A 26329-nucleotide genomic window follows, 5' to 3' on the forward strand; every position below is an offset into this window, starting at 1 on the left:
AAATTACAGTCTTTAAAATATTAGAAATGGTGATTTGAGCCAGCAATACTTGGAAATTTAATGTAAATAAGACCAGCATAACTATATTGGATGGTATTTTTTACCTAAAAAATCCAAGGAAAACAATGAAATATACTCGAATATTGTTATGTTGCTTAAGAATGTAGTGTGATTAGTGCAGTCTTTAAATACCCTGTAGAAACTTTAAATGTAGAATGTCTTTTTTTTTTTTTTAAGGTAAAATAAAAACATCTGTAAAGGAATGAGAGTAAAGGAAACCCTAAGATTTTGGGGTAAAACTCCTGGAAATGTATTTCAGAGAAAGTCTCTTCCACAGGCTCAGCATCTTGTTCACTTTTCTTACTCTTTTTACATAACTCTAATTGTATGTAACTGTATTCTTGCTCTTTCGGAGAAGGCAATGGCAACCCACTCCAGTACTCTTGCCTGGAAGATCCCATGGGCGGAGGGGCCTGCCTGCTAGGCTGCGGTCCATGGGGTCACGAAGAGTCAGACACGACTGAGCGACTTCACTTTCACTTTTCACTTTCATGCACTGGAGAAGGAAATGGCAACCCACTCCAGTGTTCTTGCCTGGAGAATCCCAGGGACGGGGAAGCCTGGTGGGCTGCCGTCTGTGGGGTCGCACAGAGGTGGACACGACTGAAGCAACTTAGCAGCAGCAGCAGCAGTATTCTTGCTCTTTATGAGGTTAGCAGAATTTGAAAATTACTTGTATGTATGTTTCTTACTCTATTTTTTGATAGCACTCAGTCCTGACATATTAATTTTGAATTATATTGCTACTTCATTGGAATAGATATCCTGTACCTTTTAAGCCGGAGCATGGTGGAAACCTAATTATGGAAAAATATAAATCAAAATTATAACGTATATATTTCAAGGTAAATTAGAAAAAAATTGTCTTTAAAACATATTGAATATATTAGCAGTTTGTATATATGTGCAATTGCTGCAGAAAGGAAATATAAAAAGATGTTGGGGGAAACAAATATTAATAGAAACATTTGGACATGAGTGTCAAGCAGGTTAATTTTGAATATTGTAAGTAAATATTAGAAAGTAATTAGAATTCTGAAATATATAAGGAGGGGAAAATACAATTTGCTTCCCTGAGAAAAGCATTTTTCTTCACCATAAAAGAATAATCATCAATGTGCTATATAATTGTATTTGAGAGCAATTTGAAGTAAATAATTTTCTAGATATGTATGTGTAAATACTTAATACATTATTGAAATGACAACTTTACTCTCTGTTTTGTTTTTCTTTAATCATTGGTACTTTCTTTAACCTCTTAGATGTTATCTGAAATAGAAAAAGAAGAATTTCTAAGAAGTAACACTCATTGTGGCAGTCCTGATTTGGTTCTGGAGTCTGATCTTTGTGATTTGCCGGTGGATGAACATGGTTTGCCAGGTGGATTAACTTGCTTGATGATACTTTTGATCATTTTAATGTGATTCACTTTAATTATCTAAAATCCTTAAACAGTTTTTTTTGCCATTTAGAAGAAAATAGTCATGGTACTTGAAAAATACTGTACACTTACTATGGTTATTTAATTACATGTTTCATAGTTGGTTTTTTTTTTTTTTTTTATTTTATGACTCCTAAATTAACTTCATTGTGGCTCAGCTGGTAAAGAATCCATCTGCAATGTGGGAGACCTGGGTTTGATCCCTGGGTTGGGAAGATTCTCCTGGAGAAGGGAAAGGCTACCCACTCCAGGATTCTGGCCTACAGAATTCCATGGACTGTATAGTCCATGGGGTCACAAAGAGTCAGACATGACTGAGCGACCTTCACTTTCAATTTAACTTTATATAAGTATATTTGAAAATTTTCCACATGTAGAGCTAACTGCAATAGATGTACCCAGACCTGCATTTTTTAAGTGTCTCTTAACCATATATATCTCTTACCACACACATGAATGCGTGCATGTGCCCACACACACAGATACAAACACATAGTTTTCTGGAATAGTTTGACAAGTTATATGATTTCCTTATTGACTGCAATGGAGTTTACATGTATTTTGTGCGTTAGCATCTTGTCGCTTTCACTTTGGTAATATATTGACATTATTTCTTTATTTTGAAATTACTTTTAAATTTTATATTGAATCAGCTTTGACTGGTTTGAATAAATTTTTTTCTCTTCATGATTACAGATGATGCTGATATAAATTTTGGATACTGTGAAGTGGAAGAAAGATGTCGGCAGTCCTTTGAGGCTTGGCAAGACAAACAGAAAGAACTAGAAGACCAAGAGAAAGAAACTCTCAAAGTTCAGAGGGATAGAGAAGAAAAGCAGTTTCAAGAAGAAGAAGAAAAAAGACATTGTTGGATGAAACAATTTGAAGTTGAAAAGAAGAAATTAGAGAATATTCGGAAGGTAAGTTTTCATGTTTTTATTTTTCATTCTTTTTTTTTTTTTTTTTTTTAATCAGTAACTCCTGAATAGTACTGATGTTTTGGATTTTGGTGTAGCTCGAGCTCCATTCTATGGGTTTTAATTAGTCCTAATAATCAAAGCTGGAGAAGGCGATGGCACCCCACTCCAGTACTCTTGCCTGGAAAATCCCATGGATGGAGGAGCCTGGTAGGCTGCAGTCCATGGGGTTGCAAAGAGTCGGACACAACTGAGCGGCTTCACTTTCACTTTTCACTTTCATGCACTGGAGAAGGAAATGGCAACCCACTCCAGTGTTCTTGCCTGGAGAATCCCAGGGACAGGGGAGCCTGGTGGGCTGCTGTCTATGGGGTCACACAGAGTTGGACATGACTGAAGTGACTTAGCAATAATCAAAGCAGCCCATTGGGGATTTACAGTATTAATATGGACCCCTTGCTTATTTTCCGTGAAATTCGTTGTAATTTCAGGTACTGCTTTGGATTTTGAGATCCCCCAAAGTCTATAAAGTTTCAAAGACTGTCCTAAAAAAGCTGACATTTACAACATAAATTGTTACTCTTCTATGCCCTTCTAATCACAGAAAAAGGCAACAGAATTTTCTCCATCACAAAATGTCCTTACTATGTAGCCTGATACTAGCGATTATGTAAGACATATTTGGTTTAAGTGGTTCAGGCATGTAGGTAATAGTTGTGCTCCATTCCCATGAATGAGCTAATTTCTGGGACTAGAACATTTTTGGCATAAGGGAGTTTTGTGTTGTTTTCCTTTCTGTTTTCTCCCAGCTGCTCCTCAGGTGGTCCACATCCTCAGGCCATGGTAGTGGTATCTGGAGAAACTGGTGGATTTTTGGGACTCACTTGTGGACCATCAGGATCCTTAGACTGTATGGGTAACAGGCAGGACTTACATCTGTTTTGCATTACTAAAGTTAGCTTATGTATTACTCCCAACCTACTAGTTTTGAGTCTTCCATGTTCAGAACATTAGCGTGTCATCACATAGGTAGTTCAGGGTATCCTAGCCTCCCATGTTGAGTACATTGCATTTCTGAATTATGTAGAAAGTAAATACGTTAAAAACAATGATAATATTGCAGAACCAGCTTGTCCATGCCTTTTACTGATAGTAAGCTACAAATCTTTAGCTTCCTTTTAGTTAATATTTTCCTTTCCGCAGACTAGATTAGTTATTTTCAAAAGTCAGAAGCTATTTTTTTCCCATTCCAGAATAGAAGTTAATACAATGTAGATTATTGGAGTAGTGTTTCCTGGCTTGTGGCAAAATGTATCACTGTTATTGATTGTTAGTGATATTTTCTAAAAAACAGCTGATTTTTAAATTCTGTTTTCATTGCCATTTTTAGTTTGTTTTGTAACACAAATTTACTGACTACTTCAAGGGCAGAACTTTCAGCTATTCACTTGATGTTACAAAAGAAATTTAACGCCAGGGCCTTACCCTTAAAAATTATAACTTAGTTTTTGAGAGCAATTTGTACTTTATCATAAATTTATGATTTAAAAATATATATGACATTAGTAGATTAATGTGGAGAAGGCAATGGCAACCCACTCCAGTACTCTTGCCTGGAAAATCCCATGGACAGAGGAGCCTGGTAGGCTGCAGTCCATGGGGTCTCTAAGGGTCAGACAGGACTGAGCGAATTCACTTTCACTTTTCACCTTCCACTTTGGAGAAGGAAATGGCAACCCACTCCAGGGTTCTTGCCTGGAGAATCCCAGGGATAAGGGAGCCTGGTGGGCTGACGTCTATGGGGTCGCACAGAGTCGGACACAACTGAAGCGACTTCGCGACAGCAGCAGCAGTAGATTAATGAGTTTCTAAATGTGTGCTTCGTTTTACCTTGGAGCTTCAAAGTTTGCCACTGGGACCTTTCCATAATTTTACAATGATGGCTTCTAAGTAGATAATTTACGTACTCGGTAATTCTCACCTGTGTCTTTGCTAGCTGCTTCTTCCATTTCTAAAACTGCTATTACAAATTTATTTCCTTAAGAGTTCTACCCAACTCCCTCTTCCTTGTTATTAGTAAACGATCACATTTTTGCCTCAATTACGAACTTCTTTTTCTTTCTAATCTGACATCTGCTAACTGCTAAGTTTCTTCAGTTGTGTCCGACTGTGCAACCCCATAGACGGCAGCCTACCAGGCTCCTCCGTCCCTGGGATTCTCCAGGCAAGAACACTGGAGTGGGTTGCCATGTCCTTCCCCAATCCCACATCTAGTTAGCATTCATTTTTGTGGTCGCCTTTTTAACTTTATTTTTTGCCTTTGTTCTTATCTCCGTAAGAGAGCGTCTGCCAAAGGCCAACTTTGCATTCTTTGCTCTATATTCTACCGTTTTCCAGTTTACTTTTACTGTTTCCTGTATGTTAAAATGCTCCTACGACTTCCTCCTTTCTCATTGCTTATACTCACGTTCAATTTTCTCGTGTCCTAGAAATAAAACAAAACAGAAAACTCAGATCACTGTTGTTTAAATATCTTTCTTTAGCTGCTCTTTAGCTTTACTTATCATAGACAGGCTTCTTAAGGAGTAGTTATTTGTGCTCAATCCATTTCCTCATCTTTCATTCAAATCTAAACCTTCTAGGTGCCTTCCACCTCCATCCCAGTGAATTAAATTGCTTTTGACAAAACCAAACCAAAACAAAACATTGGCTTCTAAGCTGACTTTGATAAAAATACAATGACTTCTAGAACCACACCCACAGGTTCTAGTGAAGTTGCTCAGTCGTGTCCAGCTCTTTGCAACCACATGGACTGTAGCCTATCAGGGTTCCTCCGTCATGGGATTTTGCAGGCAAGAGTACTGGAGTGGGTTGCCATTTCCTTCTCCAAACGATCTTCTCAACCCAGGGATCAAACCCGGGTCTCCCACATTGCAGGAAGATGCTGTACCATCTGAGCCACCAGTCAGTATTTATTTTTGCCTCTTTTCCTTTTTATGCCAGTAAAAATCTGTTGACTGTTTGATTTTCCTTTCACTTCTGTGGGACCACACTACCTTGATTGTCTTCTTACATGTTTATCCATTTTTCCTTGGTATCTGTTTTTAGGTTAATTTTTTTCTCCTTCTCCCTGAATGTGTCCTACCCTGGATTCCATCTTTTGCTCTTTCTTTTCTTATCCCTTGCATTTTCTCTCATGATAGTCTCAAACACAGCAATGGCTGTTCAGAACCAAATCTATAGTTATAAAATAAAGTGAACTACATAACTGTTCCATACTCAGAACTTAATGGATCTAATTGTCTCAATGGATCATTGTCTTTCTGAGTCATGCTCTTCCTCTGGTATTCATTAGTCATTATTTTGATGAGCTATGCTCTCATCTTAGACTAAGCTAAAATGTTGAGTACCATTTCTGACTCTTCTCTCTCTTTTATGGTCCTATCCTTCTAATAGTTCATTATCCACTGTCTCATCCATGTGTCGACTGCTACCCCATAGTTCAGGATGTCCTAATGTCTAGCTTGGAATATTTACTATACTCTCTAATTGACCTTCCTACTTTTGGTCTTGTATTCTGGAAACTCATGCACGGTAATGCAGTCAGAAGGATAATTATTTTCCAAAAAAAATGTTATTTCCATGCTTAAATGCCAGTAAAATTTCCCACAGCTCATATGAGATAATTTCCAAAGAGCTTTTCCCACTTCCTTTGATTCAGTCAGTGGGCAGTGGGTGGCAGTTTCATATGTGCATCGCGTTTGCCTCTCTTCTGACTCCTGTGACCTCATCTGTAGAAGGCCCTTGCTGATTCTGTCATGGACTTCTCTAATACCTGCTTCACTGATCCCCTTGCCTTACTTTCTTATTAAATGTGGTGGATTCGTTGTTAAGTCATGTCCAGCTCTTGTGACCCCATAGACTGTAGCCTGCCAGGCTCCTCTGTCCATGGGATTATCCAGGAAAGAATATTGGAGTGGGTTGCCATTTCCTTCTCCAGGGGATCTTCCTACCCAGGGATCGAACCTGGGTCTCCTGCATTGCAGGCATATTCTTTACTGACTGCTATCAAATGTAACTTAACAATTTTCCTAAAACTGGGTTGTAATCATTTTCCTAGTTCAAAAACTTTTTAATAAATGCCTCAAATGTTTACGTAATCTCTTAAAAGCCGAGTCATTTCAAAAACAATCTTTTGTATGAACCTTTCATAATCCTCTAATTATTACATCTCTTCCTACTGTAATCCTTATAGTTCTTATCTTGTGATTAACTTATTCTGTTAAATTTGGGGTAATGTGTGAACATATGATAGCATTTTAGAATTACTAAAGGTAAAGTTTTTGAGGAAGGGGATTATACTTTACTGATTTTTGTTTATTTTTCAGAGACTTAACAAAATAGATGCTAGTAATGAATTAATGAAAGAAAACAATTACCCTCTGAGAAGATTTATTATGTGAATTAAATGAAATAGTGTGGAGAGAAAAAAAAAAACCTGTAATGCAAAACCCATCTTAACATACATTGTCATTTGTAATTTTTGCATTATCCAGGAGTATTTCTAGCTAGTGCATTTTATTATGTAAATAAATATACTCAAATTAATAAAACAGCTTTCCAAGATTACAGATATCTTCATGTGCTAATGGGAAACCTAGGTATCATTTTATGATATTTTAAGTTGAGATCAAATTTGTTATTCCAGTACTAATAATTGGGGGCCGTTGGGTGAGTTATTATCTTTAACCATTGTTTACTAATATATGTTGTAAGAGCCACACAAAATAAACATAATATTTTTGACATGTGAATATCATATTTCAATATTATCATTTGTTCAGCAAGAACAGGACAAGATGAATGATGAACTTCATAAAGAGGAGAAAATATGGAATGAGAGATTTAAACAGCATGAGGTATGTATTTATTGTTTGTAGGCAGCACAATAATCATTCTCCATTTGAAATAAATTGCTATGCTTGGACTGAATATTTTAAAATAATATTGCCTAGTTGGTATAGGATTTAATTTACTCAAGTTTCAAAAATACTTAGTCACTGGAAACTCTCCTTGAAATGAAATATCCTGACACAGAAGGTAAACTGGTTCAGTTAGTGAATATGTCTATGTAAAACTGTAAATGTAAAATTTCTTCTAAGGTTTGAAGAAACATACTGTTATGTTTGAGGAAACATTTATGTATGAGGAAACATACCGTTATTTCATTATGATTGAGGATTGTTATGAAAAGTTACTGCATTTCTTTAATGCAACTAATTGAATGTGTTAAGTATCCCTTTAAGTTTAACATGACATGTTTATTAATTTTTAACTAATTTACACTTCAGTTTTTATATAAGATTAAGTAATTACAAGTAAAAAGTAGGTAAAATTTCCCATAATTCTGTAATATAGTTACAAATATTACCTTTCTTTGTATTTTTCCAAGTCTTTTTTATAGTTTATATAAACACATTCCTGGAAAAGTAGGCATATCCTATCCATCTTTAAATAAAAAAGTTGGTTAAGCATGTGAAGACACAGATTCAATAGGAATGACAAGAAAAAAAAGACAATAGTGATTCACAGGTAATCCAAACGTTGGAGTTAGGAGAGCCATGAAATTCCCATAATTGTTATGCAGTAGCAAAATAGATAGGAGATATGAAAAGAAAATTAGAATCTTTAATGTAATACTAAGTATATATTCTTCCCCTGGAGGAGGGCTTGGCAGCTCTCACTAGTATTTGCTGGAGAAATCCATGGACCAAGGAGCCTGGCAGGCTACAGTCTATAGGGTCACAAAGAGTTGGGCAAAACTGAAGCAACTTGGCACAACACAGAAGCACAAAGTGTATATTCTAGACTTGAATAGTTCAGTGTAAAAAGTAAAATTTCAGTGGATAAATTTAACATTAGATTTGCCAAAACAGATGAGAACATTATTGAAGCTAAAGAAAAGTCAATAGAAAATGCCCAAATATAATCACAGAGAGGACAAAAATGGGGAAAACAGAAAAGAGAACAAGAAATATGTGATACATAATGAAAATATTAAAAATGTGTATAATAGTAATTTGGAAGGAAAGGAGAGAATGGGGCAGAACCTATAGGTAAAGAGATAATAGTTGAAATGGTTTCAAATTGTTTTAGAAAATTCAACTTGAACATGAGTAAAGATCCCCAAGTTGAATCAATACAAAGAAAATCACACCTTGGGATTGAATAGTATAACTATTAAAATTTGAGATAAGGAGGGGAGATCTTAAAATCAGTCAAGGAAAAGGCGCATTACCTAAAAAGGAGCAACAGTAAATTGGCAGCTGATGTTCCTCCTTACATGAAATGATGGAAAGAAGACGACAGAATAAAAAATGTAAGTGCTAAGTGTTAAGGGTTCCTTGGATCATTGTTGTTCCGTCAGTCCCTTAGCCGTGTCCAGCTCTTTGCGACCCCCTGGACTGTAGCACGCAAGGCTTCCCTGTCCTTTACTATCTCTTTGAGTTTGCTCAAACTCATGTCCATTGAGTCGATGATGCCATCCGACCATGTCATCCTCAGTTGCTCCCTTCTCCTCCTGCCCTCAATCTTTCCCAGCATCAGGGTCTTTTCCAGTGAGTCAGCTCTTCAAGTCAGGTGGCCAAAGTATTGGAGCTTCGGCCTCAGCATCAGTCCTTATTTAGGGTTGATTTCCTTTAGGATGGGCTGGTTTGATCTCCTTGCTCTCTTTGATTAGTGTTCTTTGAATCCTCAGTCTTCCTCTGCTTTCTGGACTCAGTTCTCCTTTCTTGGAGTATAGAGCTAAACACTTGTCAAAAGTATACTTTTGGACAGGAAATTTTCTCAATGTTTGCACAATTGAAAATGTTTTTATTTTGCTTTTAAAACTGACTGATTAGTTTTCTTGGATGCAGAATGGAGGTTTATTACAATTTGGTTTTAACGATTTAAAGATAGAACTCCATTACATGTTTGTTTTTGCACTCGCCATCTCTGGGCTTCCCCTGTGGCTCAGCTGGTAAAGAATCCACCTGCAATGTGGGAGACCTGGGTTCAATCCTGGGTTGGGCAGATCCCCTGGAGGAGGCCTTGGCAATCCACTCCAGTATTCTTACCTGGAGAATCCTCAAGCACAGAGGAACCTGGCAGGTTACGGTCCATAGCGTCTCAAGAGTCAGACATGACTGAGCGACTAAGCACACACAAAGCGCATGCTGTCTTTGATTGCAAATCTGATGCTCATTTACTGAGTTCTTTTGAAGCTTTAAGATTTTTCACTTTTTGCATTCATCCACACATATTTGCTGGTTTTCTACTGTGTGCCAGGTGGGTACCTCTCTGTGAGGACTCAGGATACAGCAGTGAATAAAACAGAAATAATCCTTCCCTTCATAGAGCTTATATTCCTTAGTGTTCTGAAATATTGTTAGTGTTTACTATATGAGCCATCATTTTGTGTATGTGTGTGTGTGTGTGTGTGTGTGTGTGTGTGTGTGTGTGTGTGTGTGTATGCGAAATTGACTCATCTGAAGGCCTTTGTTTTTGGTTTAGAAAGTATTTTTCTATGATTCTCTTCTCTTCAGTTTTTCTCAGTTTTTTATTTTGGAACTCCTGTTAATCATATGTTGAAGTTTCTGTGTTGATTGCCTTTACACCTGAACTTCGTATATCTCATAACTTTGTGTTTTGTATATTGTTTTGGGAAACATCTAATTTTGATTTTTTTTAAATGGAGACAAGTCTTTATTAAGTAACTTTTAATATCATAAAAATAAAACTCTTATAATTCTCTTTACAGCAAATATATAATATCATTGCTTTGGCCATCTTAAGTTAAAAGCCCTTTATCATAAAATATATGGTTTTAATCTTTACTCAAATAGAATTTATAATCCCTTATGACTTTCCTACATATATATAACAAAAGAGTGTAGTAAAATTAGCAAATACTAAACTATATTGATAATTTATCATTCTTAGTTTGTGGTTTTTAGAAACAGTACACGCACCTAATATATGTCGATTCCTTGGCTTATTAGTTGCAGTGTACAATGCAACAAAATACAAAATACATGCTTGGTGAACATTCTTTTGTATCTATAAGATGGCAGCTAAAGATTAGGTTTCAATACTGACGTTTAACTATTCTACAAGCAGTTAGCATTACATCATAATATGCCATCAAGGCAATTTTTCATACTGAAAAAATCAAAATAAAAACCGTTATTTGTAAACTTTTATATGAAATGTAACTCTTCAAGTGGAAATAAAAAATAAAATATGTCTATTTACTATTCAATACACATAGGATTTCAATTTTTGTTATAGGCATTTATCTGATTTTTGTTTGTTTGAGTGAGTCATATGTTTTTATTTGGGCACTTGCATTTCATTTTTTATATGAGAATCTTATTTAAACATTTTTTTCTTAAAAATATCTTTAGCTTTTACTTAAATAGTTCTCTCAGAAATCGGACCTTCCTTTTGCTTATTGAAGCATTTTTGTCACTTCACATCATTTATGTTATGTTAATTTTTCTAAATATTTGCCCAATTTTGTGGATCTGTTTACTTTTGTTTAGGTGTTTAGTGACAATGATATTCTCACCCAACTCTGGATTACCTCTCAGTGCGTTATGGGCTTATCAGCTCTCCTAATAGACAGGATAAGATATATAACTAGACTTAGGTGTATCTCCTGCCTCACCTTCCTTATACTATAACTTATAAAATCATCCCCTGTCTCTGCAGTCCCCGTGCTGCCAGCTCTAGGGGGTCTCTTTTATCAGAACACCCATCTTATGAACTTTGAAGTCCTTTTCTCCTAGACAAATTTTAGATTTTGGCTTTTCTTGCCTTTTCTCTGTGTCATTCTGACTGCATATGCTTTCTATCATCAAAGAATTGCTCAATTCCCCAATTTCAATTGAAGTCATAATATTAGAGTATCAGCTTACTAAATGGATAGAAGCTCTTAAATATTTTTTAAAAATAAATATGCCCTTTTAAATAAATTACTTTAGTTCCTGTAAGTAAGTTTTCTATTGATTTTATTATGATTTCAGTTTCAGTATTTGTTTTAATCTACATTTCACATGATACTTTAGTAATATTTCACATTTAGCTTATGCTGACTACTATATATCTTACTTTATTTTAGGAATTTATTAGAAACTTACATTTACAAATGGAAGAAGAAAGAACAAAATTTAAAGACCTTCAGGAAAAAGAAAAAATGCGTTTGTCAAAACTGCAGCATAATGCAGCTGTAAAAATTCAAGCTAAATATAAAGCATTTGTGGCCTACCAAAAATATGGCCCAATCATAAAGGAACAAATAGAAAGTAAGAAAAAGACAGCACAAGAGTGGAAGGAAAAGGAAGCAAAAATACGACAGATAGAAGAAGAAAAACGGAAAAGATTAGAGGAGAAACAAAGAAGAGAAGAAGAGATAGAAAAGCAGATGCAAGAGGGAAGGAAAAGGAGAGAAGAAGAATATGTGGGAAAAAAGAACATCCTGAGACAAGAAAGGGAGCAACTACTAAAGATGGAAAAATTGATATTGGGAGAAGCTACAAGAAAACAGCTGATAATAAGTAGAGCATTAAAGAAGGGAGAATATAATGCCAAACGTTTATCTATTGAGGATACATCAAAGAATAAGGATGAGGGAGCCAAAAGGCTAGGGGATGGAAAGTTAAAAATGTGGGAAGATGCTTCCCCTTGGTTAGCTGAAGAGTCAGATAAGAGAAAAAATGTAGATAGAGAGCTTGAGTTGAAAGAATCAGTACAAGTGCAATTAAAAGAATCTATGTCAAGCCAAGCAATTTTGGCTGTATTTAAAGTGGAAGAAAAAAATAAAAACCTAGCAGTACAATGTTCAAAAGAATTGGTCAAGCCAAAAAGGAATTATGAAAACAGAGATCAAAAAAATCAATTGGAAAACCTGCCTCTAAAAGAAAATGTCAAAGAACAGTTTCAGTTGCAAGAATTACAGTCTCAAGTACAAAAAGAGGATGTCTTGAAACCTTCCATAAATGAGACTATGAGACAAGAAACCCAAATGATATTAGGAAATAATCAAGAAATTGATGAAGTAAAAGACAGTGAATCACAGAAAATAATTGATGATAACCAACAGAATAAGATGCAAAAAGTAGAAAAAAAATTATCAGGACAGTTAGGAACATTATATGAAGAAAATAACATAAAGGAAATTTCGGTGATAACAATAAAACAAAAACCGGTACCACTGAAATTAGAAAAACCTGAAGATAGAGGGGAAAATACATTACTACAAGAAGAAGAAATTGATTTAAAATCTAAAGAAGCAGAGGAGAACCCAAAAGGCAGTGCTCTGAATAGTGACTTGGTTTTTAACACTAATGATGCTGTGATCAATGTAGAAGGCAAAACAAACAAGCAAAATTATATTGTAGATGTTCCTTGTGAAGATTTGGGTGGCTATAATGCAAAGAACTATTTGGTTTTTAAAGAAGTAAACTCTCTTAAGTCTCAGATTCAAGAAATTCCAGAAGAATGTCATGAAAACACAGCTGAATGTGAAAATACAGTGGCCTGCTCTAGAGAGCCAACACTTCTATCTTCTATTGAAGAAAAGCGGCTAGCTTGGATAACATCATTTAAACCCTGGTGTGAAATTTTCAAGCAAAATCAACAGAAGAAAATTGTTAGAAGAAGGAGACTTACAAAATGCCCAGTCAACACAATGCCCCCTTTGAATACACTAGAAATTCTTCGATGTGGTCCTTGGGATACTTTACAGCAGGTATTTTATAATACTTTTTACATACTGAATTTTAATTGGTTCTCTAAAATGTAACTTCAGAAATCTTTATATAAGGCAATTTTTATTTTTAACTGAAGTATAGTTGATGTACAAAAGGTTACAGGTGTACAATATAGTAATTCATAATTTTTAAAGATTATACTCCATTTATGGTTATTATAATATATTGGCTATATTCCCTGTATTGTATATCCTTGTAGCTTACTTACTTACTTACTCACTTACTCCCCCCTTTCCTCTCCCCACTGGTAACCACTAATATGTTCTTTGTTTCTCAGAGTCTTCTTTTTTATTTAATCTAAGAATTTTCTCAGTCAATGGAGTTACTAATGAAATACTTATCCTATTTGAGAAGAGTTGTACTTAAAAGATCTCCTCAAAATTATTCAGTGCATCGTCTTCAGTGAGGCACTATGAAGAGCTTTGATTTATATCTTGAAACCTATTTTTGAGGGGCCTATAGCATTATTAGGCTTCTAACAATGGAGTCATCTGGAAAAGTAGAGTTGATTGGAGTAGAAAAATTGTAGCTTGATACTCAGCTTGGAGCTGGTTTGTTTTAGTCCTGGACCACAGCACCACCTAGTGGCTCCTTTTGTAATTTAGTCACGCGCTATATAAAGGTGGTAGATGGCTCCTCGGTCCATGAGATTCTCCAGGCAAGAGTACTAGAGTGGGTTGTCATTTCCTTCTCCAGGAAGAATACTGGAATGGGTTGCCATTTCCTTCTCGAGGGGATCTTCCCGACCCAGGGATCGAACCCAGGTCTCCCACATTGCAGGGAGACACTTTAACCTCTGAGCCACCACGAAAGCCTGAAATTTAAAGTAGCTGTCTCAGAGGGAGAGGGGGAGGGTGAGATGATTTGGGAGAATGGCATTGAAACATGTATACTGTCATCTAAGAATCGAATCGCCAGTCTATGTCCGATGCAGGATACAGCATGTTTGGGGCTGGTGCACGGTGATGACCCAGAGAGATGTTATGGGGAGGGAGGTGGGAGGGGGGTTCATGTTTGGGAACGCATGTACACCCATGGTGGATTCATGTCAATGTATGGCAAAACCAATACAGTATTGTAAAGTAAAATAAAGTAAAAATAAAAATTTTTTAAAAAAATTACACAGCATTATAAAAACAAAAGACAAAAACTAAAGTAGCTGTCACCAAATGCTACTAATTTACTATGCTTATTAAAACATAGTTTCAATCAAAAATAAGACAGAAACTAACATATGTGTAGAAAAACAGGAAAGAATATTAAATACTAGAAGGGATTTAAGATTAAAGATTTAAGATTAAAATACACATGTTTAGGCCTTAAGCTCAAAATATAAAGTTTATTTGATTTCTTGATATAGGCAAGATACTTAGACAAGGAAACATTAATGTTAATATGTATACATTGTCTTATTCATTCACTCAGCGAATATTCATCTATCCCATATGATCAAGTCCATATTTATCGTTAGATTAAAGGGACAGAAACAAACCCATCTTTGCCCTTATGCTTCTGACTTTGGTAGGCAAAAAGGCATTAAACAAATAAATACGTTACTGTAGACTTTTATTTTTAATGTATCAAATAAGATCAGGGTTCTCATTTTCTTTCTGCCATTTACTGGCTGTGTCATCTTGCGCTGGGTCACCTTGCTCTTTCTGAGCCTCAGTTTTGTCTTCTATAAACTGGGAAGAGAAATGCCTACTTTATAGGATTGTTGCGTTTTCAAATACTGTATGTGAAGAATTTGGTCTTGGGCTTGTAATGTATATAATGATCATTGTCAAATGTGGTCTCAAACATCTGAAGAGAACGGCAATGGACTTATGATTAGCCTATTTCATCAAGTAAGTTAGAACGTTGAAAATGCTGAATCATCTACTATATGGAATAGTACTCCAGAAGGATATGACTGAAGAGCTGGGATTACTGACAACTAACATTTTTTTTTCCCCGTAGCAGAATGCTTTAACTAATTCATTTTTCTTTTGAGTATTTTGCTACTAATGGTAACTAGCCTTAAATAACAACTGAAAAAAAAAGAGTATAGCTTAAGGACTTTTTTCTATGGCTTTACAGTATGGCATGGAAGATGATAACATTTTAGGGGCTGACTAACTTTTAGGTCAGAATGTCTCACTTCATTCAAGGAAGACTGTAATTGAGTGGTGGTGTGATGCTGCATGCCTTAGTTGAAGTTATGTTCTCGTTCATTTAAGCCACTAATCAAACCTCAGATTCAGTCTCTTTGCAGCTGATTTTTTAAACAAAATTATTTCTCCAGGTTGGATAGATTTGAGATTGTGGCATAATCACGAATTTGTTAACACAAAGCATAGCACTCATTGCTTCTGTTACTTTGGCAATTACAGTTTACCATAGATGAGTGACACTGCTTGGGTTGAACTTCTCAAGTGTAATTGAGAGTGAACTGTATAAAAACATATGTGGCTCTTTTAGGTCATTTTATTTATCAAAACTGTCAAGGATTTGGGGGAAATATAGATGATTTAGTGGAAAACTAATTTGTGATATTTTATCAAGATGTAATGAATGAGTCTTAGATTGCTTGGTTGGTAAGGAATTCGCCTGCAATCCAGGAGACCCCGGTTCATTTCCTGGGTTGGGAAGATCCTCTGGAGAAGGGCAAGTCTACCCACTCCAATATTCTGGCTTGGAGAATTCCATGGACTGTTTTGGGCTTCCCTTGTAGCTCAGCTGGTAAAGAATCTGCCCGCAATGCTGGAGACTTGGGTTCGATCCCTGAGTTGAGAAGATCCCCTGAAGAAAGGAAGAGCTACCCGCTCCAGTATTCTGGCCTGGAGAATTCCATGGACTGTACAGTCCGTGGGGTCGCAAAGAGTCGGACACGACTGAGCGACTTCCACTAGGTTCTATGAATCAGTTCATTTTTAAGTCATGAGAGACCGAAAATATTAGTTTTCCAAATATTTTTATAGTACCCTTTGGTAATATGGGAACACAACTATGAATGTTAAAATATTTTAGTTTTGCCACAGGGCTAAGATAATGCATTTGTTGAGTTATTTGAGAAGCACTTAGTGACTATTCACTATGCCCCAGTTGCTCTTTTATCAGGCTGATCACACGCTGATGAACACCTATGAGCATTAATTCTATATTGACCTTAATTTTTAGAGCATAAAGCAGTTTTACTTGTGTGATTATTTTCATGCATGTATCAAAATGATTGGACTTCCCATGTGGCTCAGTGATAAAGAACCTGCCTGCCAATGCAGGAGATGTGGTTTCAGTCCCTGGGTCAGGCAGATCCCAGGGAGGAGGAAGTGGCAGCCCACTTCAGTTTTAATTTTCTTGCCTGGGAAATCCCTTGGACAGAGGAGCCTGGGGGGCTACAGTCCATGGGGGTCACAAATAGTCGGACATGACTTAGCAACTAAATTAATGACAATCAAAATTATTAGTGTAAAAGTTTATTTGATCTCATATGTTTGGGAAAATCTAAAGTGCAACAGAAAATAAATTGCTGTATCATGAGGAAATTTTAAAATTGAACTTATTTTTGGCTCTGGGTCTTTGTTGCTGCACATGGGCTTTTCTCTGGTTGCAGCGAGAAGGGGCTGCTCTCTGGTTGTTCACACGCCTCTGGTTGTGGTGGCTTCTCTTGTTTTGGAGCTTGGTCTCTAGGTGCACATGCTTAGGTAGTTGTGGTGTGTGGGCTCAGTAGTTGCCATTTATGGGGCTTAGTTGCCCCATGGCATGTGGAATCTTTCTGGACCAGGGACTGAACCAGTATCCCCTGCATTGCAGGGTGGATTCTGAACCAGTGGCCCACCAGGAAAGTCCCAGGAAATTTTTAAATGTTCAGTACAAGGGAGGAGGAAACACCAAGAAATACTGCATATTCAAAAGTAGACACCATTGACAAGTATACTGCAGCAGCTGTCACTCCTATACTGCAATTAGAGAGGTTGCTACATTATAACTAGAACTTAATTGTGTTTATATGCTTGTAAAGTAATGTGCAAAATCCTTCAAGCTAGGCTTCAACGGTATGTGAACCGAGAACTTCCAGATGTTCAAGCTGGGTTTACAAAAGGCAGACGGACCAGAGATCAAATTGCCTAAATCTGTTGGATCATAGAAAAAGCAAGAGAACTCCAGGAAAACATCTACTTCTGCTTCACTGACTATGCTAAAGCCTTTGACTACGTGGACTGCAACAGACTGAAAAATTCTTCGAGAGATGGGAATACCAGGCCCCCTTACCTGCCTCCTGAGAAATCTGTGTGCAGGTCAAGAAGCAACAGTTAGAACTGGACATGAACAACAGACTGGTTTGAAATTGGGAAAGGAATACATCAAGGCTGTGTATTTCACCCTGCTTATTTAACTTCCATGCACATCACGCACAATGCCGAGCTGGTTGAAGCACAAGCTGGAATCAAGATTGCTGGGAGAAATGTCAATAACCTCAGATATACAGATGACACCACCCTTATGGAAATGGCAACCCATTCCAGTATTCTTGCCTGGAAAATTCCATGGATGGAGGAGCCTGTGGGCTACAGTCCGTGGGGTTGCAAAGAGTCGGACACGACTGAGCAACCATGACTTAACCATCCTTATAGCAAGAAGTGAAGAGGAACTAAAGAGCCTCTTAATGAAGGTGGAAGAGGAGAGTGAAAAAGCTGACTTAAAACTCAACATTCAAAAAACTAAGATAATGCCATCCGGTCCCATCACTTCATGGCAAATAGATGGGGAAACAATGGAAGCAGTGACAGACTTTATTTTCTTGGACTCCAAAATTACTGCTGATGGTGACTGCAGCCATGAAATTAAACGACATTTGCCCCTTGGAAGAAAAAGCTATGACAAATCTAGACTTAAGCAGACTCATCACTCTGCTGACAAAGGTCCATCTAGTCAAAGCTATGGTTTTTCCAGTAGTTATGTATGGATGTGAGAGTTGGACCACAAAGAAAGCTGAGCACTGAAGAATTGATGCTTTTGAGCTGTGGTGTTGGAGAAGACTCTTGATCTGCAAGAAGATCAAATCAGTCAATCCTAAAGGAAATCAGTCCTGATCATTGGAAGGACTGATGCTGAAGCTGAAACTCCAATATTTTGGCCACCTGATGTGAAGAGCCATCTAATTGGAAAAGACCCTGATGCTGGGAAAGATTGAAGGCAGGAGGAGAAGGGGACGACAGAGGATGAGATTGCTGGATGGCATCACTGACTCAATGGAGATGAGTTTGAGCAAATTTTGGGATATACTGAAGGACAGGGCAGCCTGGTGTGCCGCAGTCCATGGGCTTGCAAAGAGCTGGACACAACCAAGCAATTGAACAATACTAACAAAGCAGTATATTATTAAATTGGGCAGGAGAATATAAATGGTAGAGTAGCATTTGTTACTATAAAGCTTCAGCTGTAGGGTTTTCAGTTTTTAAATGTTCGATTCTAGTTTGTTTAGTTTGTTATTGTAGAATTAGTTTCTAATTTTAGAATTTATAGTATCTTCTTTGGACAAGTCATAGGGACATTAGGCAGCAGTTATCCTGACACATGTAGGTAAATATGTTTCTTTCTGAAAAGTTATAAAAAAGAAATTCATTTCAAAAATTGTTTTAGATTATTGGTAATTGAGAAATTCCTAAAATCATTTTGAAACTAGAAAATTCATTCACCAAATGTTAAAAAAATACCAGATATTGCTTTTGCTACTTAAAGTAAGGGGTAGACTAATCCCTTTGTTCTGTTTCCATGAATGTATGATCTTCCCATTCATTTACACAAATATGTAAATGTAAAACTTTATCGCACAGGAAATATTCCACATGAAGAGGAGTTACAGGCTTAAGAATTTTATGCTTTCCCCAGCTTTTTTTGAAGTAATAATGCGTTCAGTTTCAATAAAACACCTTTAAAATTTCTTTTGCATGTGTTATACCCTAGTATATATGCTAGTATACACTATAAAGCTAATAATTTTTAAATTGTTATTCAGTGCACAGGAAATATGGCCTTAGGACTTCTAATGTGGCAATATGAAAGTATTCTTACTATAAAGCAGTTTAGTTTATATACTTATTTCAGTGCATAGACTCAATTATAGTGAAGAAGCAACATATCATTACATTATTACTGTGCCAAGTTTACTTAGGTGAGAGATCCTGAGTTTAATTCATGGAATGCTTTTCAGTAATCTCAAAATAGTTATATCTGATATATTCTTATAGAACTATAAGTATATTCCTTAATATACCTACCATAAGGATCAATACATTCTTTGATGTTGAATTTTCTTTATTTGAAAAGTCTTAAAAAGAGAAAAATTCCTTAGGATAAAAGCTTTATGAAGTAGTGAGTGCACGGTAACATCTCAATGATGGGAAATGTTATAAATGTATGATAAGTATTCATGATTTGTTACACTGCAGATTCTATATGATCTGGGTATATACATTATTCAATAGTAAAGGATGATTCATACTTTTATAACACAGAAACATAATAGAATGTTGTTCTTACTGCATGGTTCAGTTATTTTTGCATGTTTTGACTTATTACAGGTTTTGTAATATCTCTTCTCAGTTAAACTTGTTTCATTTTTAGAAGAGAGCTGAGCTATTCTAGTTGAAGCATGGCAGTTTGGTTATAAAATCTGTTCCCGATCTGTTATGGCTTCTGATACTATGTAGATATCCCAAAGTGAAAGTGAAGTCGCTCACTCGTGTCCTACTCTTTGCGACCCCATGGACTGTAGCCTACCAGGCTTCTCTGTCCATGGGATTTTCCAGACAAGAGTACTGGAGTGGGTTGCCATTTCCTTCTCCAGGGGATCTTCCCAACCCAGGGATCAAACCCAGGTCTCCCACATTGTAGGCAGATGCTTTACCGTCTGAGCCACCAGGGAAGCCTCCAAAGATACTGTCAAACACAGATCTTAAATGTTTATATAGTGCAATCCTGAAAATAATGCCAAGAGACATGAAGAACAGGAAAATGAATTTGGTGAAAAGTCAAGGAGTAAACTAATAAATGATTATATTATGATTGCTTCTGTGTGTATTACCTTTGAACTTGAGTTGGTCATGAATGATTACATTATTTTGCCTTTCTATGAGGGGAAGAAATGTGGCAAAATGGCCAGAGAGCTTAAATGAAATTGAGTTGTTAATAAAAGTGGGTTTCAATATAGAGCATTACTTTTTTTTTAGATGAAAAATGTAGAACAATTTTTCAAGGTGAATATAGTTTGTCTTCATTATATTTGGATAATGATACACTGTGATTTTTTTTTAAAATTCTCTAGGTTGCAACAATAACATTTCAAGACTTGCCAGGCTGTAGTCTCTCCACACTGGCAGAGTGTCCAAATCTTCAGTTTCTGTCTCTTCGGCGCTGTGGATTAACTTCCTTGCACGGTCTAAGTAACTGCAAAAAACTGAAGTACATTGATGCACAGGTGTGTCCTATGCTATCATTATTTATTTTATAATCAAATGTAAAACAGATTCAGGTGTACATTTAAGGAATTACAATTTTGAAGGCACATTTAATAAAATAGCCTGTAACTCAGGCTCTAGAGAGATCAAAGGCCAAAATTTGTGAGAACCATACAGGAAAGATGCTTAGGTGGTATGACCTGGGAAATAATCTTCATTCATAGGTGACAGAGTTATTGTTTTGTCACTTTTTGCTGCATAACAAATGACTGCATTATTTAGTAAATTTAAAAAAGCAGCCGTTTTATTTTACCCTACTTCTGTGGGCCATGAATTGAGGCCAGACTTATTCTGGGCATTCCATCTGTTTCATACTGTGTTGCCTGGGTGTCTGATGTACTTTGCAGTTGGGGCTGTAATATCCAAATACATTCTGTTATATGTCTGGTGCCTTGGGAGGTTGAAATTTCCCTCCCTCTCTATGTCTCTCTCTGTCCCCTCCCACCACCTTGGGCATCTTTACAGGGTGAGCTTTCCAAAAAGACAATCTTCAATATTAGGGCTTATCAAGCATCTGCCTGCATCATACTAGCTTATATTCTATTCACAAAGCTTTCAGTTCAAGTGGGTGGGGACTGTATGTGTGAATATTGGGTTGTGAAGTTTATAGGAAACTGCTTACAAAGTAATAATCTGCAATCTGCTTCCTGGTTCCTAATGAGTTGTATCTTTCCCACATGCAAAAGGACTCATGTCCCAAAGACCCCTGAGTCTTATGAACTTATGACATCTGACTTGGAATTGAAGCACAGAATCTTCTCATCTAAATCAGATCCAAGTGGAGATGATCTGCTCAGAGAGAGTTCTTTCAACTCAGAGATCTGTAAAGTTAAGGGAAAAGTAGCCTTCTCTCACTCCCCCACATCAATGCATGCTGGTGAGACAGGTTTTAGTTAATTACAAGAGTCCTTATCCTTTAGTATGGGAGAGAACAAGAAGCTCATGGCAGTCCTTGGTCCATAGCTAAGAAAGTAGCATTAGTTCTTAGTAAGGACTTGGTTCTGCTCCGTGGGAATAGTTCTCTCTGACTCTTGGTTCTGCCCAATAGTCTTTTAACTCCATTCTCAAGGCACACCTTTTGCATTGCAGTGAGAATTTTTTTCAATCTGTTTCTTTCTCATAGAAGATTGGGGGCAGGATGCTAGAGTTACATTTTATTTTTGATTCTTTTCAGTTTAGACTGACAGTGCTTCCACCAATATGATTTTCTTTTTAAACTTTGTGTTCCCTATGCTTATTAAGTTTACTCCAGTTAACAAAGACAATACTCATAGATATTTTTGAGAGACTGTTGTGGGACTATACCATTAAGATTCTTAAAAGCCCATTTATCTTTCTGAGAGTTTCCCTTGTGGCTCAGCTGGTAAAGAATCCACCTGCAATGCAGGAGACCTGGGTTCGATTCCTGGTTTGGGAAGATCCATTGGAGAAGGGATAGGCTACACACTCCAGTTTTGTTGGGCTTCCCTTGTGGCTTAGCTCAGAATCTGCCTGCAGTGAGGGAGATCTGAGTTCTACACCTAGGTTGGGAAGATCCCCTGGCAAAGGGAAAGGCTACCCACTCCAGTTTTGTTGGGTTTCCCTTGTGGCTTAGCTTAGAATCTGCTTGCAGTGAGGGATACCTGAGTTCGATGCTTGGGTTGGGAAGATCCCCTGGAGAAGGGAAAGGCTACCCACTCCAGTCTTCTGGCCTGGAGAATTCCATGAATTGTATAGTCCATGGGGTCGCGAAGAGTCGGAAACGACTGAGTGACTTTCACTTTATCTTTCTGAAGCCTTAAAACAGAGAATGCTGTTGTATTCCTGACATATGATCTTGACCTTGAGACCAATATTCTGTATTGAAGAGATATCTATATTTAGTAAAAGTATAAATTTTCATATAAGATATATACCTAATTCACGGTATTGACATCACAAAAGGAACTGAGGAAGGGAAATGGGTAGATTTCAAATTTTTCAGTGTTTGATTTCTTTGAAGTAAGTTTGTTAGCAACTGTGACCAAATCGTTCACTCTTGTTCAGATAGTTTGAAATGTTTTGTTACTGATCCTCTATATTTTCTCTATTTTAAAAGATGATTAATAAGTTTAAATCAGTTAATTATTTATTTGATTGCTTAATATTTTCATTCAGATAGTATAACATTCTACATAGTTATCTTAAAAGTTAGGGACTCAGATAATCATTTAAATTCAAGTATATCATCTTTTTTCTTTTCTGCAAGCTTTAAATGTTTCATTAGTAAGCCATTGAAATAAAACTAATTACATTTGTTCTTTGTTTTAGGAAAACCATATTGAAACTATCAACTGTGAAAATTTGGAAAATCTCTGCATCGTTCTTCTTAATAAAAATCAATTGACTTCTCTTCATGGTTTGGATGGCTGCACTAATATCCAAAGTCTTGAACTTTCATGTAATAAAATCACTCGAATTGGTGAGAACAATGGGATTTGAATCTATCAACATTTATTTTTCATGATTATATATTGTTTCATTTAATCTTCTTTAAGAATAGGACACAATCTCTAATTTGCTAATTTTAACCAAGCCATACTTTTACCCAGAAGGAAACAAAACTATTTTTAATATATATAAAAGGAATATGCTCCCAGCACTGGCAAATGTGTGGTCATTAGTAGCTCCTGAAATTAGTATATTTACCTCCCTGTTCCTTGTCTTATAACTAATAGTGATCTGAACTCTACTGGGGAATATATTGATATATATTATTATATATATAATATACCGTTGTTTGTTGCCATCATATTTTTATAGACCCTGTGCTTACTATGGGCTTCCCAGGTGGTGCTAGTGGTAAAGAATCTGCCTGCCAAAGTGGGAGATGCAAGAGACGCAAGTTCGATCCTGCGTCAGGAAGATCCCCTGGAGGAGGGCACCACAACCCACTCCAGTATTCTTGCCTGGGGGATTCTATGGACAGAGGAGCCTGGTAGGCTGCAGTCCATAGGGTCGCACAGAGTTGGGCACCAGTGAAATAACTTAGCACATTCATGCTGACTATACTTCTCAGCAACTGTCATCACTGTTTCTTGATATGACATTTCTCTCTTTACCTACATAGATAACTTGTACTAACCTTTCCTTCTTTGTGCATGCATGCTGAGTTGCTAAATCATGTCTGACCCTTACTGCAGCCTGCCAGGCTCCTCTGTCCATAGGATTTCTCAGGCCAGAATACTGGAGTGGGTTGCCATTTCCTTCTTCAGGGGATCTTCCAAGCATGTCTCCTGCATGAACTCATGTCTCCTGCAATAGCAGGCAGATTATTTACCATTGAGCCACGTAGAAGCCCTTCCTTCTTTAGATAAGGCTACTAACACCACATAAAAAGAAAGAACTTATCTGTTTGAATCTCCCTCATCATCTTTGTCCCTCCATCTGTCATTATGAGACATTACTTTGCCAACAAAGTGCTTTGACTACTGTGTAGTCAAAGCTATGTGTTTTTCCAGTATCTATATACCTCTGTATCAATAGCTGTTTCCACCCTTATTCTTTGTAATCCATAAAATTCAGTGATGAAAATGTCTTATTTTTAGGTGTTTTTCTTGTTTGGGGATCTATGTGGGATATTTTTTATAAAGCTTAAAATTAAAAAATTTTTTTTTAATTTTGTATTGGGGTATTTTGCCAATTAACAATGTTGTGACAGTTTTAGGTGAACAGAGAAGGGACCCTGCCATATACATACACATGTATCCATTCTCCCCCCAAACTCCCCTCCCATCCAGGACACCGCACAACACTGAGCAGAGTTCCATGTGCTATCCAGTAGGTTCTTGCTGGCTGTCTGGAAGTGCCTTTTCTTATTTAAGATCAGCCCTCCTGTTTTCCGTAAGTGTCCCTGACATTCTCCTCTGGTATATTCCTCCATCATTTACCGCCTTCCTCATGTCAGATTTTTCCTGTTGCCAATCATTTCTGCCACTGCCTCATCTCTCTTTCCCCTTGTTGTCAAGTCTTGTGAAAAGACTGTTCTATTCTTGTTCTCACTTCTCATGTCTTACTACTTAACCTCCCTTTTCTGCCGCCTGAAATTCAGCTTCTACTCACTTCTATACATTTTTAGTGGAGTAAGTCTAAAATAAAAATCTCGTGTTTTTCACCCATGTTTGGCTTAAAATTCTCTGGGTTTTTGTTGTTATTGTGTTTTATTTTCTATTAGTGTAGCTTTGAGATTCTCAAAGGACTTAATAAGGGCTTTTTGTTCAGTCACTCAGTCGTGTCTGACTCTTTGCGACACCATGGACTACAGTCCACTGGGCTTACCTGTGCTTCACCATCTCCTGCAGTTTGCTCAAACTCATGTCCATTGAGTCGGTGATGCCATCCAACCATCTCGTAATCTGTTGCCCCCTTCTCTTCCTGCCCTGAGTCTTTCCCAGCATCAGGGTCTTTTCCAATGTGTTGGCTCTTCACATCAGCGACCAGAGTATTGGAGCTTCAGCTTCAATCCTTCCAATGAATATTCAGGGTTGATCTCCTTTAGGATTGACCAGTTTGATCTCCTTGCAGTCCAAGGGACTCTCCAGAGTCTTCTCCAGTGCCGCAGCTGGAAAGCATCAATTCTTTGGCATTCAGCCTTCTTTTTGGTCCAATTCTCACATCTGTATATGACTCCTGGAAAAACACATAGCTTTGACCATATGGATCTTTTCATTGGCAAAGTAATGTCTCTGCTTTTTAATACACTGTGTAGATTTATCATAGCTTTCTTCCAAGGAGCCAGCGTTGTTTAATTTCATGGCTGCAGTCACTATCCACAGTGATTTTGGAGCCCAAGAAAATAATGTCTGTTACTGTTGCCATTGTTTCCCCATCTATTTGCCATGAAGTGACGGGACTGGATGGCATTATCTTAGTTTTTTGAATGTTAAGTTTCAAGTCAGCTTTTTCACTCTCCCGTTTCACCTTCATCAAGAGGCTCTTTAGTTCCTCTTCATTTTCTGCCATAAGGGTAGGGTTATCTGCATATCTGAGATTATTGATATTTTTCCCGGCAATGTTGATTATAGCTTGTGCTTCATTCAGTCTGGCATTTCATATGATGTACTCTGCATATAGGCTTCCCTGATAGCTCAGTTGGTAAAGAATCTGCCTGTAATGCAGGAGACCCCAGTTCAATACCTGGGTTGGGAAGCTCCACTGGAGAAGGGATAGGCTACATACTCCAGTTTTGTTGGGCTTCCCTTGTGGCTTAGCTCAGAATCTGCCTGCAATGAGGGATACCTGAGTTTAGTACTTGGGTTGGGAAGATCCCCTGGAGAAGGGAAAGGCTACCCACTCCAGTTTTATTGGGTTTCCCTCGTGGCTTAACTTAGAATTCGCCTGCAGTGAGGGATACCTGAGTTTAGTACTTGGGTTGGGAAGATCCCCTAGAGAAGGGAAAGGCTACCCACTCCAGTTTTATTGGGTTTCCCTCGTGGCTTAACTTAGAATTCGCCTGCAGTGAGGGATACCTGAGTTTAATACTTGGGTTGGGAAGATCCCCTGGAGAAGGGAAAGGCTACCCACTCCAGTATTCTGGCCTGGAGAATTGCATGGAGTGTATGTAGTCCATGGAGTCACAGA

General features: G+C 37.2%; 1 protein-coding gene across 4 annotated transcripts in view; it reads left to right on the forward strand.

Moving 5' to 3' along the window:
* LRRIQ1 (leucine rich repeats and IQ motif containing 1) overlaps positions 1-26329 on the forward strand; it is a 230321-nt gene that overhangs the window by 11280 nt on the left and 192712 nt on the right. For all 4 annotated transcript variants that reach the window (XM_060413990.1, XM_012174023.3, XM_012174032.4 and 1 more), the window contains 6 exons: positions 1323-1440; positions 2198-2421; positions 7263-7337; positions 11582-13210; positions 20539-20691; positions 23021-23171. In XM_060413990.1, the coding sequence (XP_060269973.1) occupies positions 1323-1440; positions 2198-2421; positions 7263-7337; positions 11582-13210; positions 20539-20691; positions 23021-23171 (2350 nt within the window). The remainder of the gene's footprint in view (positions 1-1322; positions 1441-2197; positions 2422-7262; positions 7338-11581; positions 13211-20538; positions 20692-23020; positions 23172-26329) is intronic.

This window comes from Ovis aries, chromosome 3, assembly GCF_016772045.2.
Source record: "Ovis aries strain OAR_USU_Benz2616 breed Rambouillet chromosome 3, ARS-UI_Ramb_v3.0, whole genome shotgun sequence".
Lineage (NCBI taxonomy): Eukaryota > Metazoa > Chordata > Mammalia > Artiodactyla > Bovidae > Ovis > Ovis aries.